Source organism: Eubalaena glacialis, chromosome 3 (assembly GCF_028564815.1).
Source record: "Eubalaena glacialis isolate mEubGla1 chromosome 3, mEubGla1.1.hap2.+ XY, whole genome shotgun sequence".
Lineage (NCBI taxonomy): Eukaryota > Metazoa > Chordata > Mammalia > Artiodactyla > Balaenidae > Eubalaena > Eubalaena glacialis.
In genome coordinates, this window is record NC_083718.1 from 116057376 (window position 1) to 116077135 (window position 19760).

General features: G+C 38.0%; 1 protein-coding gene across 1 annotated transcript in view; it reads right to left on the reverse strand.

Annotated features, from left to right (window-relative positions):
* Positions 1-6132: 6132 nt before the first annotated feature.
* Positions 6133-19760, reverse strand: part of LRRC8C (leucine rich repeat containing 8 VRAC subunit C) — an 87656-nt gene continuing 74028 nt past the window's right edge. Inside the window, exon 3 of the mRNA XM_061183921.1 lies at positions 6133-8539. Within this exon, the coding sequence (XP_061039904.1) occupies positions 6266-8539 (2274 nt within the window). The 3' untranslated portion in view covers positions 6133-6265. The remainder of the gene's footprint in view (positions 8540-19760) is intronic.

Genomic DNA, 19760 nt, shown 5'->3' on the forward strand with positions numbered 1-19760 from the left:
AACTCAATGGGCATAAATGGAACACATCAACTATTTCATAAACTTGTGGACATTTATTTCTCAAATTTACAATGATTGTAGCTTCACATTTTGCATTGATTTTATTTATTCTTGGACTAAATCAGCCTGAGATGTTGAAAGCTGTTCAAATGTTACTTAGAGTATGATTTTAACAAAATTATTCCACATAATCTATGTGAAATTAAAACGGAATCCCAAGAAACTTGTAATTCAGATTGAAGAAATGTAATTTTTTCCTATACCAAAATCTCTGCTGAATAGTTGATTTTTTTTTCTTAGAAGAACTATGGAGGAGATATAAAATGCAAAACTTGCGTGTTGCCTCTTTGTGTCACTTTCCCCAAGATCTGTATTACATGAAACTAATAAGAATGGAACTAAATACTTTCTTAATGGTGCTAAATGTAACCTGAGTTGAAATAAAATTAATTCCACAACAAGGACCTACTGTATAGCACAGGGACTTATATTCAATATCTTGTAATAACCTATAACATAAAAGAATCTGAAAAAGAATATATCTGTATATATCTGTATCTGTATATCTGAATCACTTTGCTATATATCTGAAACTATCACAACATTGTAAATCAACTATTCTTCAATTAAAAAAATTAATTCCTTAAATGTTTAAAAAAATAAAGTCCATCTTCTAATTGTTCGCAAACTTTATAAAAGAAGAATCCCTGAATCAAAATAATCAGAATGGTCATTTCTGTTCTGATGTTTGGTAATAAAATCTTTGCCTAATGTTGCGTTTTTTATGCAAAATCTCCAAACTCTGAAAATACTTCATCACTTATGGTATGCCTGATCACATAAATGTTTACTTGTACCTTGCCTTGTTCAAAAATGTTTAAATATGAAATCTAATGTATAACCTGTATTCAAAGATTTACCCACAAAAATAATGTAGCTTATGAAGAGCTTTTCACTTTTTCCTACTTGGATATTTAGGATGACATTTAAATGTACATTCAGAAATATGCAGGCCTTGTGCTACGGCTATTTAAGTATCCCACTGAGTCTAAAACTGGCTTTAGTGACTACTCTCTTCATATACTTCTTCATCCAAATCAAAGTGCTTATCTTATATCTTGCTAGCCAACAATAATGAATAACTGAATCAATCTAGTTAATTTCAGTGTTTATCTCAATAGTCTGTACAAATGAAAGGACTGGAAGATGGGGCAGTGGAAGGTGGCCGTGGACAAGAGACTTTTTCTTATGTGCAAATTGCACTGAAATCACCAGATGTCTCTAATCTGCTGCCCATCTCAGTTCTTGTCTCCCACGTTTCTCCAGATCTCTCACAAACTCCCTTCTAAGTTTCTGATACACACATTCGCAAGGCCTCTCTCACCACACTCACAATCTTTCCTCATCTCAACAGTTCTTCTCCAAAGGATTATCAGTAAAATAACTGAGTCATAAATAACTATAGAAAAATATGTAAAGTGACAATTTAGCTTCGAAATTTACCAGTCACAATTTTCTTATGCATAAGTGGTACATAAAGTTTTCTTATAAAGGGCTTCCCTAAGCCTGGGGTGTATGTGTTTAACTAGGGGAGGCCTTCTGGTTGTACAGAACCATTCTGATTTCTTTAACGACAATCATTACCATAAAAGTATTTACTGAAAGCTGGGCTGGACAGCCATTGTACAATCTGATCTGGCAAATGCACAGAAACTGCACTCCAGATTACACAGTAAGGCACTAATTACCCAAATGAAACTCCAGGGACACCTTGGGGAGATGCAGTACAGAGAATTAAGGAAGGAAATAATTAGTCACAATTGCAGAAACTAGCTAAATACAAAGTGAAAGAATGCATGCGGCCTATTTCCTGCAGAGTACAGGAAGCCTTAATAACAGAATATGCAAAAATACAAGAGAAATCCAAAAGAGAAACATGATTTGTACAAATGAATAAGAAAGGGACCAATCTCAATTTTAAATTACAAAAATGACTTTATTTTCTGTTCCTAGGTACTACATAGCCAAATAACCTTAAGACATTGTATCATGAGTTTACACTATGACAAATCAACTTTCAAGCATTTTCTTGACAGTCTTAGAGGTTTTGCCGGCATTTGACACAATCTGAACACATACAGCGCGAGAAAACAAGCAGTAGAAGGAAAACTAAGTGACCACGTAAGGCATTGAGTTTCAACCCTAGTAAAAATATTCATTAAATAGGCAGAATCGTATGGGAGAGGGAATGGTATTCAGCAGAAAGCAAATTTATTCCACATCCGAAACCATGCATAGGGACTGTTACTTAACATGGCCGAGAAGTTAAGTTGTTCGAAGTTATATACCCCTTTTTAAGGTCTTCTAAATAAAAAAAAATTCCTTGGGGTGGGAGGAGACCCTCTTCCCTCTCCCCAAAAGGAATTCAAGGATGTTACTTTTATCAGTGAAAGGCTCTGGGAAGATGGAGTAAGAGTGGACAGCTAGTTTGGAAGGATGGTATGTAATTGTATTAGAAGCATGTCACTGAGGCCTAAATCTGAAAAATCAATGGCACGTCTGGTCGAGACTGTCCAGGCTTTCTTACAATGTATCTGAATAGACAAGAAAAAAAGTGAGAAAATCTTACCGACCCTTGAGGCATTCCCCTCACTAATAACTGTGCTGTTTTGCTATGGAACCCTATCTCCCCTGAGTTCTTGAGATCCTACCAAAAATGTGAATCGCTTGAACGGCATTATCACATTCAGGATTTATAGGAGAATGTAAATTGAATCTTAATTTCGTCTCTAAACACAAATGGAAATTGTTTTGAGGTTTATCTTATCTATTCACTACTACATATTGCTGACAGTTTTCATAAAGATGGATCATGAGTGTTCACTGTTTTAGTAAATATATCATTACTACTGATCAGGTATTTGGTATGAAATTAGATTAGAGAGTAAAATACTCCTTAAAAAATGGACTTTTCTTAGAATTAGGAACATAAACAACAGCAAAACCCTTGGGGGAAACGATAACAAGAGATGTAAAGATTTTTTTCTTCTCTTTCTTATAACAGAAATCATAAGATAGCATATTGCAGAAATGTGGACTTTCCTCATCGCAAGTAACCCAAGGAAGATTCCAGGTTGCTTAAGCCCCTCTCTATAAAGATGGCTTCAGAGGCAGATAAGGAGGCACCTCTAAATGACCAAAGTATTCACAGCAGGCTTATGTCCCAAGCCTTTCTGAAAAAGCAGTGCCTGCACACAGGATGCCATGGAAATTGTTAGAACTCATTACAATAGCTACATTGGAAACCTAAGGCAGAGAAAGGTGGGTGAACAATCAGAAAATTTACCAGTGTAAATAACAGGTTTCACTGTATCAAGAACACTTATATTAAAAGTGTTGTATTAAAAACAAAACAAAGTGAAAACCCAACATATAACTAGTTTTCTGAGATGTGGTCTTCTTAGGTGAGTTCCACTGGGATATACTTAGATGCTCTGTTTCAACCAGACCATCCCCAGACAACTGTCTGTTCTACACTTAACCATTAAAACTGACCAAAAAGCATACTCACTATGGGTGTCCAATAGCCATAGGATTTAAGAGCACATATGATGCTTTTATATTTACATAAGCTGTTTCTCATGAGTCTTATAGAAGTTGGAGAAATAGAGCTAGTTGTTCCTTTTTAGCAAGAGCACTTGTAAAAATACGAAAAGGATTGGGTTAATACCCCTTTTAACACTGAGTTGATTCATTAAAGAACTTTAGAAAAGTCAGCAGTTCATTTACCTGAGTTTCCCAGTTAAAGGCTAAAGAGTAATTTAATGCTTTTCACTTAAGAATGTGAACAAAAATATACAATATTAAAAAGGGTCAGGGTCAGAAAATTTAGACTCAAGATGAAGTTTGAACATTTTGAATTTTTATAAAATCTAACAGAAACATCTATGAATTTTCCTTCCTAGTTAAACCATAAAGTCATAGAACTATACTGATATACTGGATGTTATTTAGAACTTAGGTTAGGGGTCAGCCTGTGAAATCATTAAGAAAGCGAATCAAATTCTTTTGGCATTTTGAGCAAATTGTCACAAAGACTAATTATTAGTGACTTCAGTTATGAACACATATGAGATTATGAGTTAACACCAGATAAAGATTTCAGCATAAATATGATTTTTAACCTGAATAGGTCCCTTTTAAGGGTGATATAGAAAACAACTATAAATTTTATCCAGAAAAATAGTGCACCTAGTGTTTTACCACCTTTCAACAGGGGTATTCTTGTCATGCTCAGCCATGGACAATCTTCCAGGTTTGTTTGTTTGTTTGTTTAAAACAGGTAGGGCTATGTTTCTAAATATAACACATTGTTCATAATCAGGATCCTAACAACATTCTAGAATTGAATATTTTATCCTACAAGAAATATAACCATGTTACTATTTTAAACATTTTGTTTCAATTCCAGGGCGAAATAAACCAGCTATACAAAATCACCATTGTTAACACTTAAACACAGAGCAGAGACAGCAAAGCATTTTGGTCTACATGATTCAATTATTAAATAAATGAAAAGCATCTCTTCCCCAAATCCTTTACTCCACGATGTATCATAACATTTAAAACACAATTGAGGTACATATATCTGCTGAGTAGTTCCCATAGCTGTGTTCCATGTATGACTCAAAGTAGCATTAAACAAAGTCACCAGCATCAAGGGGTAAATTTTAAAAGCAGCATCTTGAAACCCCAAACCATCTTTCTACTTTTCTTCGTTAAGTCACAAAACTTCCTTAGGTCAGACTAGGGTTCCGAAAACAGTGTGAATTTGGAGCATAAAACAAAATTCCCACGATAGGTAGCACTGGTCCTGGATTGAGGGCACAAATAGTGCTTTCATTTTCCTGTTCTATACAGCTTAATAGTCAGTGAAAACTTTTGCCCAAGACCCATACTACGTTGGGTGTTTAAGTACAGAGATAAATAAAACTCGGCTAATCACCAGGCAAAAATTATTTCTATCTACTTAGCAATTCATTCACACTTAAAAAAAAAAAAAGGAACAGAACCATTTTAGATGAGATACTTTTTTTAAGCCAAAGAGAGCAGACTTTCTGTGCTTGCATCACTAGCATTTGCAGCAAGGGCAGTCTTGAGGGAGATAGACAGATTTATATACGTACATATACGTGGATTATTTCATGTAACAGGCAGAATTTGAATAGAGATCACCACTTCCACACTACCCAGAGGAACCAGTGTGCCTGCCTGGAGTGCACCAGCTCTTCAGCAGAGTGCTTTAGTAGCACATTTTTTTTTTTTCCATCGGATGTATTCACATATCAAGATGTCAAAGATGATTAAGTTACTGAAAAACAGGCTTCTGATTCTGATTTTTAAATTTAATTACTTATTTTCATTAAAATAAATTAGCTTTTCTAAGGTTGTTCACCAGTACTACATACAATATTGATATTACATGGGAGGAACCTCTGTATTTCCTTTTCAATGATATTTTTTAAATGTTGGTAAAAATGTAAATCAGTTAAATTATAAATGACCAATTCAAGCAAGCTGACCATGGGAGATTATTGTCTTTACTCACTTACAAAATCCTTGCCTAAGGATAAATAACTGTCAGGTATGTGAAAGAATAGAATTTAGGGTTCTGTTGGAGGCAAGGGGAAATTTTGAAAATAATAGTCTATGACAATGCCCTTATGTGAGTTTACACTCCAGAGAAGTGTTTTCTATAGAATGAAATACTTGGCCAATGGAGAAGGCAGCTGGAATTAAAATAACTAGCACAGATTCCTTGGTACACATACAATGAAAACAAAAATAAGGACCCTGTACAGGTGTAAACAAGCTAAAAATGACCTTGGCAAAATATCTTCATTGATTTAAAAAACACCAAAAGCATGCAACTTAAAATTCCCTTCCCTTCACAAGAATGAACTGAAAAACCAAAACAAACAAAACAACCAAAACAAAAAAACAGACGGAACCATCTGTTTCTGTCAGTAGAAAACAGTAATAGATACATTAGGTTCCAGGACAAATAAAACTTTAAAATATTAATATTGAAAAAATACAATTAAATTTTTATTAAAAATACATACTCCTTACTCAGTCTTTGTGTACATTTTGTTTTGTGTGAAAAAGAAAAAAATAATAAAATAGGAAAGGCGTTAAGACTACCTAATTATTTATACTGTATTTGGTAGAAGCATGTTTCAGTTAAACTTTAAACAAAAATAAGTTATTCTGTTTTCATTTGCTCCCGGACATCAGAAGGCAGGGTTTCAAACAGAGCATCTTCTACAACTAAACCAGCTCGCTTCAGAGCCCGACAGTCGCCCAGTTCGGGAGGGAGAATTTCAAAGTGATTGCCTTTAACATCTAAATAGGAAAGAAATAGTAAATTTCCAATTTTTGGTGAAAGTACTGATAGGCTGTTTTTCCCAATCTTCAGAGTTTTGAGTTTCTTACAGAAATAGAGTTCATCTGGAAGGCTCTCCACTTTGTTACAAGTGATGGAAAAATACTGTAAACTTTGTAGAACTCCGATCTCAGGCGGGATAAATCTAATGTCATTGTAGGACAAGTCCAGGTATCGGATCTTGTTGCATAGGAAGAGGTGGGAAGGCAGCACCTCTATTTTATTGTGACTAAAGAAGAGGCGCTCCAGGCTGGTGAGTTTCTTTATATGCTCTGGGATGTAGGTGATGCTGTTATGCCACAGTTTTAGCACTGTCAACTTTCTCAAGTGCTGGAAGCTAACGATCTCTTCTATAGATTTCAGATTATTTTCCTTGAGGTCCAATTCCTGGAGGCTAAGCAGGCTGAACACGGCGTGAGGAATGCGCTCCAGGTCACAGTGGACCAGCTCTAGCTCTGTCAGATTGGTCATCTTCTTCAAATTGTTAAGCATCACCAGCTTGGTGCCATCGTTGTGTATGCACATCTTCTGGAGATGGCTGGAAACATCAACCACTGCCTGCGGGATTTTGGAAACATTGCTTTTGATAGAGAGAATTTTAAGGCTTTTGAGATCCCGCAGAGACTCAAGGGTGATATTTTTGGAAATATCGTGACTTAGAGAGCCAACCAGGTAGAGCTCCTCCAGGTTCCGGAGGCCATACATCCAGGGGGGCAGCTCCCTCATATCATCAAACTTGACGCTCAAGACCTTGAGGTTCTCCTTCAGGAAAGAGAGCGCCGCGCTGTGGATTTTGACCGAGCACTGGTGCAGAGAGAGCTCCTGGAGATTGTCTAGCTGCGCAATGGTGGCTGGTATCATGACATTCTTAATGATTTCAAGTTTTAGAGACTGCAACTCTGTGATTTCAAAAACAGTGTCTGGAAGGCCAGAGAGCATGATGAGAGGCAATTCCAGACGGTTATGGGCATTCGTCTGCAGCTTCTGCCTCAGTTTATCCGGAGTCCACTCATTGTTTAAATTCAGCTGCTTTAATTTGTTTTCACTCACTTCAGATAGGAACACTGCAAATCTCTTGGAATACAGAGGGTCGTACTGATCTATCATATGAAGCATAAAAGCAAAGTCATTTTTCACGTCTGGAATATCATCAATTCCAGTTTCCTGCCGGACATACTCAAAAGAGTACTCCCTCAGAGAACGGTAGAATAGCCAGTATAAGGTATAAAGGCACGTCAATCCGTAGATACTTACAAAGCACAGGTAGCAAAAGGAGAGTTTTGAGAACAAGTGTGCCATGGTATGATTGCAAGAAAAGTTTTTATATCCAGTCATGTCCTGAATGTCAACATTACAGTCCACTGTAAACTGGACTTTGGAAACCAGGGCGCTATTATATGCAATGATGATTAGGAATTTTATAACCTTAAGTACAGTCTGACGAACATACATAGCATATAATATATCACCTTCTTCTACGTGCAGCCTGAACTTCTTCACCTTCTCAAATAAAGCCTTGGCTTGCTCACCCTCCTTCTTATCTAGAGCCCCTGCAGTGGATTTGTCAACCACAAACTTCTCAGGAATTGACTTTAAAGACTGAGAGTTGACCAGGCTGCCTTCTGGACCAGACTGGGTGGTGTTGGACCTGCTCATGTTGTTCTTCCTGTTGTCCTTTTCTTCTGAGTCCTCCCCAGACACTTCAGATAAAGCCCGTGTGGTCCAGGGAGAGTCAAAACACTTCCCCAGGATTGAGATGAAATGTTCTATTTTGGAGCTGGAACCAGGGAATTTGAACCAAAAGTTGCTACAGAGCATGAAGACCAGGGTATGGATGAGGACAAGGTAAGGGAAATACTTGGCGTACCAGTGGAGGGCTCGCTCATAGCACATCTGGTTAATAAAGCTGTACTGCTGAAGGTCCAAATCTGTCTTCAGTCCTTTCATTTCCACAGTGACTGGGTTAGTAGGAGACGGTTTCGGTGGAGGCAGTGGGGTGGTACTGGCCACTGCTTGAGAGACATTCGAAACGGAAGAGTGGTTCTGAGAAGGCTGCACTCTTTTTGGAAGGCAGATTATCTTGTCTTGCATGACCTGAAACAAAGAAATAATATTTTCAAATTATATTACTCAAAGAGCTTTCATAATGTCATTAGTGCGAAGAAAGCAGCAATAACATCCAATAAATGTCCATTTCCTTTGCCTGGAGAATACAATGTTCAATTCCAGCACCGAGATTTTTATTCTTAGCCCACATGTCGGAAAAATGAAATGTATCGATATATCTTTGTTCACCATGTCTAACTCATGACACAAAACGCAGCAGTTTTGTTAGGACACAGAACGATTCACAACAAAATAAATATTTAAAGAACATTCATGTTTAAAAAAAATTTTTTTAAATTTGCATTTCTTCTCTCACTGAAGCCTGGGAGAATCAGTCATTGGTCTGGGAAGTACATCCTCTTATCAGACTCAGTCTTGAATTGGATGGCTCCCAAGATTTATATTAGTTTCTGTATGAGAAGCATTAAAAGGAGGAAATATGGGAGAAATTCCTGTCTTTATCGTTTCCTCTTTTCTTTCTATCCATATCTTAGACATGCACAGATGAACGTGAATGGCTTTAATAAAATGGGAATTTACTAAGCTTTTGTAAAAACTATTTCTTCAGAGAGAGATGAAAAAATACAGAAATGTTCGATAGTAAAATAGTTATGTCTAAACTTGCTGCTTTTCACACAAAATATAACATCAACTTCTATCCCTCTACCAATGCTTCAATTTGTTGAAAAGAATATTAAGCCCTAAGAATGTCCAGCAGTCTCATGAGATTGCAATTTGGGTAAGAGAGAACACATTCTTTCTGAAGATGAGGCAGGATGAGGCAAAATACTCCTTGAATCAACCTGGAGGAATCATCCCCAGGAAGAAGTACACGTAAGTGGAATCATCTGGACAATAAGCAAACAGTTCAGAGAAAGAATAATAACCAAGAAATTGATGGTAATAACATGGAATTAATAATGCAGGGGAAGTCTATTTGTACCTTGTTATGTCAAATGGCTGAAAATCCATAGTGTACAATGATTTTGCAACAGCAAAGCTCTTTATGTTGATTCTAGAAGTAGAAACTTACTCTATTACAAAGTAGACTGCTATGGCATGAGAATATGACCATAACCTGGTGACATGGGAGATACAGCTAGTATGTTAATATGACATTGTTAATGGTGTGATGAAAATAGAGACGAGCTAGAAGGTAAAAAGGCAGGCACCTTCTGGAGGTGCTAAGTCCCTGCCAAGCAACCAGGTGGCCCCATTACTGCCCCCTGCCCAGCCTTTCTCCAGGCTTGCTGCTCATGGGGGAAGACGATAAACCTCTGGAGCTTGGCTGCTGCAGAGGGTTTCAGGTTATGCCCTGTACCAGGGTGCCCAGCTGAGGGGCAAGTGTGGGCTGAAATCCTGCTTGTGCCCCCCTCGCTCAGCTGTTCACCCTCATGGGATGCCTTTTTATATTCTGCACAAAGGTACCTGATTGGCTAGCATCTGCCATGCTAGAGAGGTGTAGGTCATTTTCTCCCCGTTCTACAGAAGAACCCAACTAAAGTTCAGAGAAGTTCAATAACTTGCCCACGTTCATATAGCTAGGAAACAGCAGAACAGACTAGTATATTTCCACCACTCCAGATAGTCTCCTCCTTTCTCCGAGTTTCTGCTACGATGGCTTTAAGAGAACAGCCCAACATAGGAGGGGAACACACAGGCAATCTCCAGAAGTTCCTCTCCGCCTTCTGATGTCATATTTCTTTCAATCTTCACAAAGATGTAATTTTTAAAATGTGCCTATTTAAATCCCAGGAAGGTAAAGACAGTGATCTGTTTTCCAGAAGCTGTTAACTACTCAGAAATGAGCACAGAGTAGAAAAAGATACTGGAGTTTAGTCACTACGAACAATAGCTGCTCATGCTGCCAAGAGAACACATCCTAAGAAGACTCCAGCAGAGACACAGCTCATGGTTGAAGTCCCAAAGAATGTGATGGCAGGTTGTCTATCCAGGAGTACGAAAAGGAAGAGGGCAGGTTACGGAGTCCAACAGTAAAGAGTGGAAGTTATCTTCCATGGTTAACGGAAACTCTGCAACACTGAGAAGAACTGGGAGAAGCATCAATATTTTCAAAGGTACAGTAAAAAAGAGAAAGAAGACAGAAAAAAATAAGGCAGATAGGTTTCTTTTAAAAAAAGAAATGGGTAAAGGGTGTTTCTGTGGGATATTTGTAAATAGCAGCTTGTAAGAACTTGAAAGTTTCTGTTTCACCTTTTCTGCTCTTTTGAGAAGCTTGTCTAATTAAACCTATACCTCACTTCTTTTTACCTTTACCCAGAAATTTAAAGATTAAAGTACAAAACAAGCCTTAAGGGAAGGCTGCAAAACAAATTGCAAAGGCATAATGGTAGGGCTCCAGGCTGCCGGTGCAGGGCTAAGGGAGAGTGCTTGGGGTAAGACCAGGGAGAAAGCCACCGCCCACATCCCATGCTACAAACCATCGAGGCTCAGACCATCACCACCAGCTCATACACACACATGTCATTATGATGAGGAATCCCATCCTTTTCTTCTAGGGACAACCCTCAGACTGCCTTTGGAGGAAAAAGCATTGAGACTAGAGCTACACAGAGTGTTTATATAGGGGGAGGGCGAGAAAGAGGGGAAAGAAATGAGGGTAGGGGGAAGAGAAAAAAATTTAAAAAGCAAGATGAACAAGAGAATCTGATCCACAATATGGCAAGGTGAGAAAGTTACTCTCCTAAAAGCAGATACGAGAATAATTCTTTAAAAAAAAAAAAAATTTTTTTTGATGTGGACCATTTTTAAAGTCTTTATTGAATTTGTTACAATATTGCTTCTGTTTTATGTTTTGGTTTTTTGGCCACGAGGCACGTGGGATCTTAGCTCCCGGACCAGGTATCAAACCCACATGCCCTGCATTGGAAGGTGAAGTCTTAACCACTGGACCACCAGGGAAGTCCTCCATGAGAATAATTCTTGAACGAAATCATCTACGTTAAAGAAAATATCTCAGTTAGTTTGGGAATGAGGAAGATAGGGAACTAGAAGGAGGTGAGTCACTGAGGGCAAAGGTCAGGCGAAGCCAGGCAACAAAGATGCTAAACCCCCCCACGCTGTATTGGGACGAACAGGCTTGGAGGTAGGAGGAGTGAGTCAGCAGAGCAGAGAGGGGCTAGAATCAAAGGAAATAGCTCAAGCAACATGGTAGGAGGCTGGGGTGTACACTCATTATTTCTATTTTGAGATGTAAATACCTTTCACTCTTCCCTAAACCTTTGGTAAAATCTGCTAAACACACACACACACCTCTATTATGAATGAATTTTGTGGAAATCACAGCACAAAAAGGACTAAATTTCATGCTTGGATCAAAACTGAACAGACAAAGAGAGTTTGCCTGGGATGCTAAAAATCTATAAACTGTTTCCATGGAAGCAGGAACTGGGACCATGAGAACCTAATTCTTCTAGGAGTCTGTCAGAACTTAGGCCATGGACTGGAATTTGGGCCAATATCCTCTAGGTCCTAAGGAGCAGCTGACATCCAGTAATGTAAGTATATAAAATGCTCCTCAAGACTTTACAATTAAAGTTCCTAGAGGAATAAAAAATATACATGTAAAATTGTTCCATGTCTGTCATAATATCTAGGTAATATTTCTGGAAAAGAAACACAAGCGTTGCAGTGATTGGAGAAATGGGCTCACTAAATTTGGATTCATGAATTCCCATTTGCAAATTATTTTGAGATAACACCACAGCTGTTTTTGAAAAAAAATTCTAAGGTCAATGAAATAAACTGAATTTCTTGCTGTTACTTTCTACAGGGGGATGTCTTTCAAGAGAAACAAAGTAAAATTCAAACTTCTTTAAAAAAGGAAGCAACCCATCCAAACTATGCCCTGAAATGCTGCTCAGATCTAGGAAAAGAAATCAAATATTTAAAATTGTAATCATCACACTTATACTAGCAAAGAGATGCATTTTTAAGTAGAGTATGTACACTCTTGATCGCATATTGAAATACCTCGCATGGTCAATGTAAACTTAGGGCCTTTTAATAGTAATTTTCACAGTTTTAAATCATTAATGTTCGTCTACATCTTTGTTTATCTTTGATGATGGTTATTTGATTCTCAGTCCCTTTGTTAGAATCATAACACCCATTATTATAATGTAAAAATAAGATCTACTTAATTTAGGCTGTTTCCAGGAAAGGATTGCAGTGAGAAGCAGCAGGGAACAGCGGTAACATGTTGAAACAGATTCACATTTGCATGAATGAGACACCAAAGGGCTGAGGTTCAAACCAAACCAAACCAGACCAAACCACTTAGCTTCAGAGAAACTGCTTGATATAACAAAAATAGAGCAACATAAATAAGGGCCAGCTTATCTATTACATGAGGGAGACATAAATGACATCGATGGCGGTGGTGTAGGATGTGTAGAACACAAGTGCTGAGTAGTTCTGCGTGTGCCTCAGGAAAAGTCAACCATTGTGGAGGTTCTGCTGTACGTCAGATATGTTAGAGATAGCAAGAGCAATGCGCCCTTCAAGGTCAAGCACAGGAGAAAGACAACTGAATCAGTCATGAGTGTTGCAAGTGCTCAAATTCATGCTCGTCTTTCACAATGAACTTTAAAATCAACTTTATAGTCTAGATCCAGAAATAAAAAAAAAAACCTTGGTGGTATTTTTATTGGGATTACATTACATTTATAAATTAATTTAAGAAGCACTGACATCTTTATGGTGTTGATTCTTCCTCTCCATGGTGTGTGTTTCCACTTGTTCAATCTAATTTTGTGTCTCCCAAGAGTGTTTCATAGCTTTCTCCAAATAGATTTTGGACATTTATTGTTAAGTTATGCTTAAACATTTTATTTTTTGCTATTATAAATCTTTTTTAAAAAACACATATTTAGCACAGAAGGGAGCATCCTCCCTTCACCTTTGCTACTCCCTTGCCATTCCTTAGGAAGCCCTGATAAGCTTGGTGCGTACTCTTCTGGATCTTTATCTGTGCATTTACAGCAACATGGCATATAAACACATGGGATCTTCCTACATGAGTTGTTCTGGCACCTTGAGTTTTTCACTTTCATAGGATGTCTTGGAGACCTTAACACATCGGCACATAGGGATCTACTTCATTCTAAGGGCCACATTATTACATGGTGTGGATGTGCTATAATTTATTAAAAACATTCCAACGACGATGTGCATTTAGGCAATTGTTAACTTAAAAACAGTGCCAGTCTCAAAAAAGTACATGCTGCCTGATTTTACATGGCATTCTGCAAATCAGGCAAGACAACAGATCAGTGGTTGCCAGAGGTTCACAGCAAAGGTTCAGAACCAGGGAATTCCTTGGGGTGTTGAGATTCTTTTGTATCCTGTGTGGTGTTACAAGAATTCATGCATGTTTTAAAATTTAAATAGATACCTTGTTTTGATAAAGAGTGCAGTTTAGAAATGCTGTCTAATATTAACAGAGCTCCACCGGCTTTTTCCTGTTTTTTAAATATCCTTCTTTAATCTCTATTTTGCACTTTTGTCTGTGATTTTGTTTTATTTTTTTAGGTGCCTGTTTTATGTATTTTTTTAAAAATCTAAACTAATCACCTCTTTCTCTTACAAGTGAATTTAATCTATTACATTATTTTGCTAACCTCACTCATATTTGGATATTTACTGATATTTGGAATTATTTCCATAATTTTATTTTTATTTTATTTTTTTAACATGTTTATTGGAGTATAATTGCTTTACCATGGTGTGCTGTATAACAAAGTGAATCAGCTATACATATACATATATCCCCATATCCCCTCCCTCTTGCGTCTCCCTCTCCATATTTTTATTTTTATATATACCATTTCTTCCTCCTTCCTGCTTTCTGTTGCATTGATAACATCTTCCACATCTCCTATTTTCCATCCTGCTTCAGCTGGTTGGGAAGGTGAAGACTAAATTTCTGTAATAAAGGTTATCTATAATTTCTCAAAATGTATACACTTAAAGCTTTTCAGAATCCCTACCTCCCCTTCCAAGCATGTTTTAACTACCCGCTGAACTATCCCGTTTTGTTGTTCCCAGAGTTTGTTTTAGCTTTCCTTTGAAACACACAATTAAAAAAAATAATCTCTAGTTGCTTGTGATTATTTACATATTTATCATGTGCTCACCAATTTTCTTAGATCCTTTATCTTGCCCGTGGGTTCCTTTTCCTTTTGGTTAAAGTATCTCCCTTAATAATTCTCTAGGGTAGCTTTAAAGATTTTACCTTTAACCCCAGATCTTCTATAGTTTCACTTTAATTTTAAGTGTATGTAGATGAACACTGCTTGATGTCTGTAGCTAAGGACTTGACTTTCTTCAATTTTGGAAAACTTTAGCAAAATCTCCTTAAATAATTGCTTCAAAACTTGCTTCATCATTTCTTCCATTTTTTTCTGCAATTCCTATTAGATGTATGTTAGAGTCTCTCAACTGATCTTCCACGGGTGTGTGTCTGTGCGTTTTAATCCCTGTCTCTCTCTGTGCTGGCCTCTGGGTAACTCAGAACTCTTATCTAAGTCATTACTTCTTTCTACAACTAAGTACAGTGTCATTATTCTACCTATTGATATTTTAAAGTTCAGTGGCTTTTTTATTTCCATGATTTCTAAATTTTTTATATCCATTTGATCTTATGTCATATCTACCTACTTTTTAATGTTATTTCTTTGACCACTCTAAATCTATTTTTTCTGCTTTTTATTTACTTTTTTTGAACTTTTTAAAGTAAATGTATTTATTTTAACTTCACTGCTTGTTTTAAAACTTAGTTTCATCTTAAGTGGAGTGAATCAATATTCCAACTGTCAGTTTTGCTGAGAGACTTTCTTAGCATCATTTTCTTCATGTGTTCTGGTGGTAGGCTTGTTCTGAGATTGCTTTCTCTCGCGCACTCTTTTGTGGTTTCCTGCGCCCAGCTCCCCAGTCCACCATTAGGACTTGTCATGGTGTTTTGATGTTCTCCTGTGATGTCAGGATCTCACAGTTCCAGTCAGGGAGACATGGGCAGGCTGACTCAGTTCCTGGTTGGGAGGCACCCCAGATGCACGGTTTCCTCTGAAGTACCAGCTCCAGCAGCCAGTTAATTGCCATTCTTTTTAGCTTCCTTTTGGGAGTGAGGACCTTTGGCTACAAACAGTGACCAGGCTCCAGTCTCTTATCTTGCTTGGTGCATTTTTAGTTCCTTTACTGGCAGGAGCTGAGCGCCTGGCCGCTACTGCCTGCATTTGGATGACAGCCCAGCTGTTGCTTCAGCCGTGCTCAGTATTCCATTCGTGCTCCGCAGAAGTGTTTATCTTGTTTTTGAGTCCATGTATGCATTTTTGGTACCTCCTTTTATATTTTATCATGGCTATACACGTTGAACACAGGGAGTGTTTTCAAGCATAACTCTTGCTTTACTATCTTTTCATAAGAGAGAGACAGTGTGCTGTAATATAAAATTAGTCTCAAGACTACCATTATGAAGAATCAACATTGCTTGGGTAGCACCAAACAAGGTAAACCTGCAATGTCAAATTCCTCTCCCCACAAGAAAAGGCTGGATTTCTTTATACATCTCCCCCTAACAGCATATGAGAGTACTTATTTTCCTACAACCTCAACAATTAAGTACAATATTTTTTCTATGAACTATAACCCCAAAATTATTTCTCTGGTTTAGACTTTAAATCTTAGTTATGACTATATTATCACTGAAAGAAGTGAGAAAACTTGCTGCATATGGTAAAACAGCAGGCATCATTCCAATATGTTAATGTGTGACCCGGGGGTATTCTTTAGATTGTGACCTGTTCTTTTAAAAGATGGTGCTTTAGGGGCTTCCCTGGTGGCGCAGTGGTTGAGAATCTGCCTGCCAATGCAGGGGACACGGGTTCGAGCCCTGGTCTGGGAAGATCCCACATGCCGCGGAGCAACTGGGCCCGTGAGCCACAACTACTGAGCCTGCGCGTCTGGAGCCTGTGCTCCGCAACAAGAGAGGCCGCGATAGTGAGAGGCCCGCGCACCGCAATGAAGAGTGGCCCCCGCTTGCCGCAACTAGAGAAAGCCCTCGCACAGAAACGAAGACCCAACACAGCCAAAAATAAATAAATAAATTAAAAAAAAAAAAAAAAAAAGATGGTGCTTTAACTTGGTTATGGCAAGTTGGATACAGACATGTAGACTGGAGCCACAAAGTGGCAGGTGGGCCAACAGGAAGGTGATTATCTTTTACCCTCCCTCCACTCCATAGATTCAAATACAACTGGTTCCAAAGGGTTGCACCCTGAAGCTGATCGTCCAGATTTGTCCCCAGTCTGATAGAACAAAACAAGCTATCTCTGCTGATCTAAGAGTGACCTAGCAAGAAACAGATCCCAGAGACCTATTCCCCAGGGCTTGTTCAGAGAGATACTAAGGACAGACTATCCATATAGTCTAAAACTATAAGGATAGTTTATAACTTATTGAATATCTGCTTTATGCTAACCATTATAGGAAAATCAAGGAGGCATAACTAATGTTCTAAAACTTATTGAATATCTACTTTATTGAATATCTACTAAAACTTATTGAATATTTACTTTATGCTAACCATTATAGGAAGATCAAGGAGGCATAACCAACATTCACTGTTCTAAAAGCACTTACAGTCTCGTTGGAGAGACATAAATAGCGACATGAAAAGTCAAACAACAGTGCACACAAGGCTGTATATATACCATGTGAATGATGTGGTAAATGAAATAAAAGCTAAGGCTTGCAGTGAGCAGAGAAGGATTCATGGAGTAGGAGCAACTTCATTGGGCCTCGAAGCTGCTGGACTTGGATAGGTTTTGCGGGGAGGGTAAGATCAGAACCTTGTGGGTTCCAGAGACAGGAGGCAAAGGGCTGCATTTGGGAAGAACAAGGAATAAGATTAAAAAGATGGGGCCTCCCTGGCGGTCCAGTGGTTAGGATTCTGAGCTTCCACTGCAGGGGGTGCAGGTTCGACCCTTGGAAGGGGAACTAGGATCCTGCATGCCGCACAGCGTGGCCAAAAAAAAAAATTTTTTTTAATAAATAAATAAAAAATAAAAAGATGGACTGTTGCTCTTCTTTTCTGAGGTAGACCCATTTCTCCTGGGAAAAGAGATGGAGATACAAGGGAAGGGAATTAACTTTCATGTCACTAAGTTATCAGTTAACGTAGGAACTAACTAACTATGCTCTCTCAGAAATAAGATGCTAGAAGACAAAGCATCTATCCTCAAGAGACGTGAGATTTACCTTCATCAGTGACAGGACTAACTCTGAGAATGCAGAATCTGTTTTAAGGCTAACTACTGAAAATATTTTAAGTACCAAAAAATCTTGTTGAGAAAGAAGGAACTGAAAAGGCAGGGAAGATGGTTCCAAAAGGGCGAAGATTTAAGTGCTTTCTTTCTCAGCAAATGTCTTATTCACAAGGCTTGCTACTCTCCAAGTCCAATACATGTGTATTTGGGGGCAATCACCACTGGAGCACAAAAACAGACATCCACGAGCACCACACACACTGCATCACTCTCACCAACACAAACAAGTCCTTGTCCCCAGGGGAGATGGAAAAGCATAACTGCAAGGGTGTGGCATCATTTCCTGCCTGCTGTGCACGTGGTATCTTCCTTCTTTAATGATGATGTTTAAAACTCATGTGTTGGTCAGGAAATAACACCCTGTGTATGGCGGAAGTTTAGACCCAGAGAGTAAAGAGAGGAAGAGAGCGAGCAGTCTAAAGATAATTGACAAACTTTCAGATGTTTATTAATAAACACAAGGGCTGAGTAAAAAGTCTGCTTTTATTGGTTGCTCATTTCCTCAATAGCAACAGGAAAAGGAGAAGCACAAGATCATACCCTGGCACCTCTGGGGCATGAAGGCAATGTCCTGGGGAAAAAATCGAAGGGGTTGGAGGGATGAGCTGATTAAAACTTAGATTTTTGAATTAACGAATTCTCTTGGTGGCAAGGTATAACAATAGTACACTTGCTATAGGATTGATCTGTACATGATTAAAAACCAGACATCAAGCAAATCTTCTCTAGTGAAGCATCAACAGAAATTTGTCTGCTTGAGGAACATAAAATGCCACCAGTCTGGTAGAAGAATTAAACATTGAAAAAGTTAAAACATAATTACCTGAGTCATTACTATACATTAATAGAACAAAAGTATACAGTTAACTGGAGCAGTTTTTAAGTACTGATTTTCCCTCTATCGTAGTACCTGTGGAAACAGTGTAATTGTCTATTATCATTTTACCTCCTAGACCAATAAGCTCTCTAAAGGCAAGCTCCAACCTTGTTGACATTGCCTGGCACAAAGTAAGTATGTACTAAATATGAGGTGAATAAATAAACACTGTGCCCCCTCCCCAAAGGAAAACAAACCACAACAACGGCAAGTACACACATGTATAAAATCAGATGCCAGTGAACATCTGGAAAAATTTGCCTTAGCTACTTTCCTGTGAGATGAAACAGCTCACTTCACACAACCTCCAAATTGCCAAGTGATGTCAGCCTAGTGATTCCTAAAGCCGGAGCTAAGTGCTGACTCATTTAAGATACACAAAGAGAGTGCCAGATTTGGGAGGCACTACCTATTCATTTCCTTTCCAAGTAAAAGAAGAAACCATCACATCTAGGATCACATTTAGGATCCTGTATGCATTTTGATACCTCTCTTAATAAAGGCAATTCTCCTACCACTATGAATATACATACACTGACTTTTCGAGGGTAAGGATGACTATACATACCATGAATGTTAATTTTTTTTAAACCCTTGGTTAGCTTGAGACTTTCCAGCCATCAAGGATGCTTTCATTTCCTGTAGCTTGTATTTTAGTTGTATCTATGTTATGTTTTCTTCCCCTTTCTTTTGAGGAAAGCTTCTCCAGGACACAAAAAAAGAAAAGAAAAATGAGGGAGTGGATGAGATTCAAAACTGTTTTCATTTTGCTTCATGGCATTTTCCCACAAGCCAGGTAGACTAATGAATTATTTGATCCATGGTAATTTAAGATTTAAGTGGAAAGCATCCATTTCAAAGTCAAACCATGCGAGAAAATTCAGTGCATACACAAAAACTATGGATAAACATTAGGAACATACTGTTAGTGATTCATAACCAAGACAATTTGTGTCTGGTGCTTAAAAATTTGAAATATTTATAA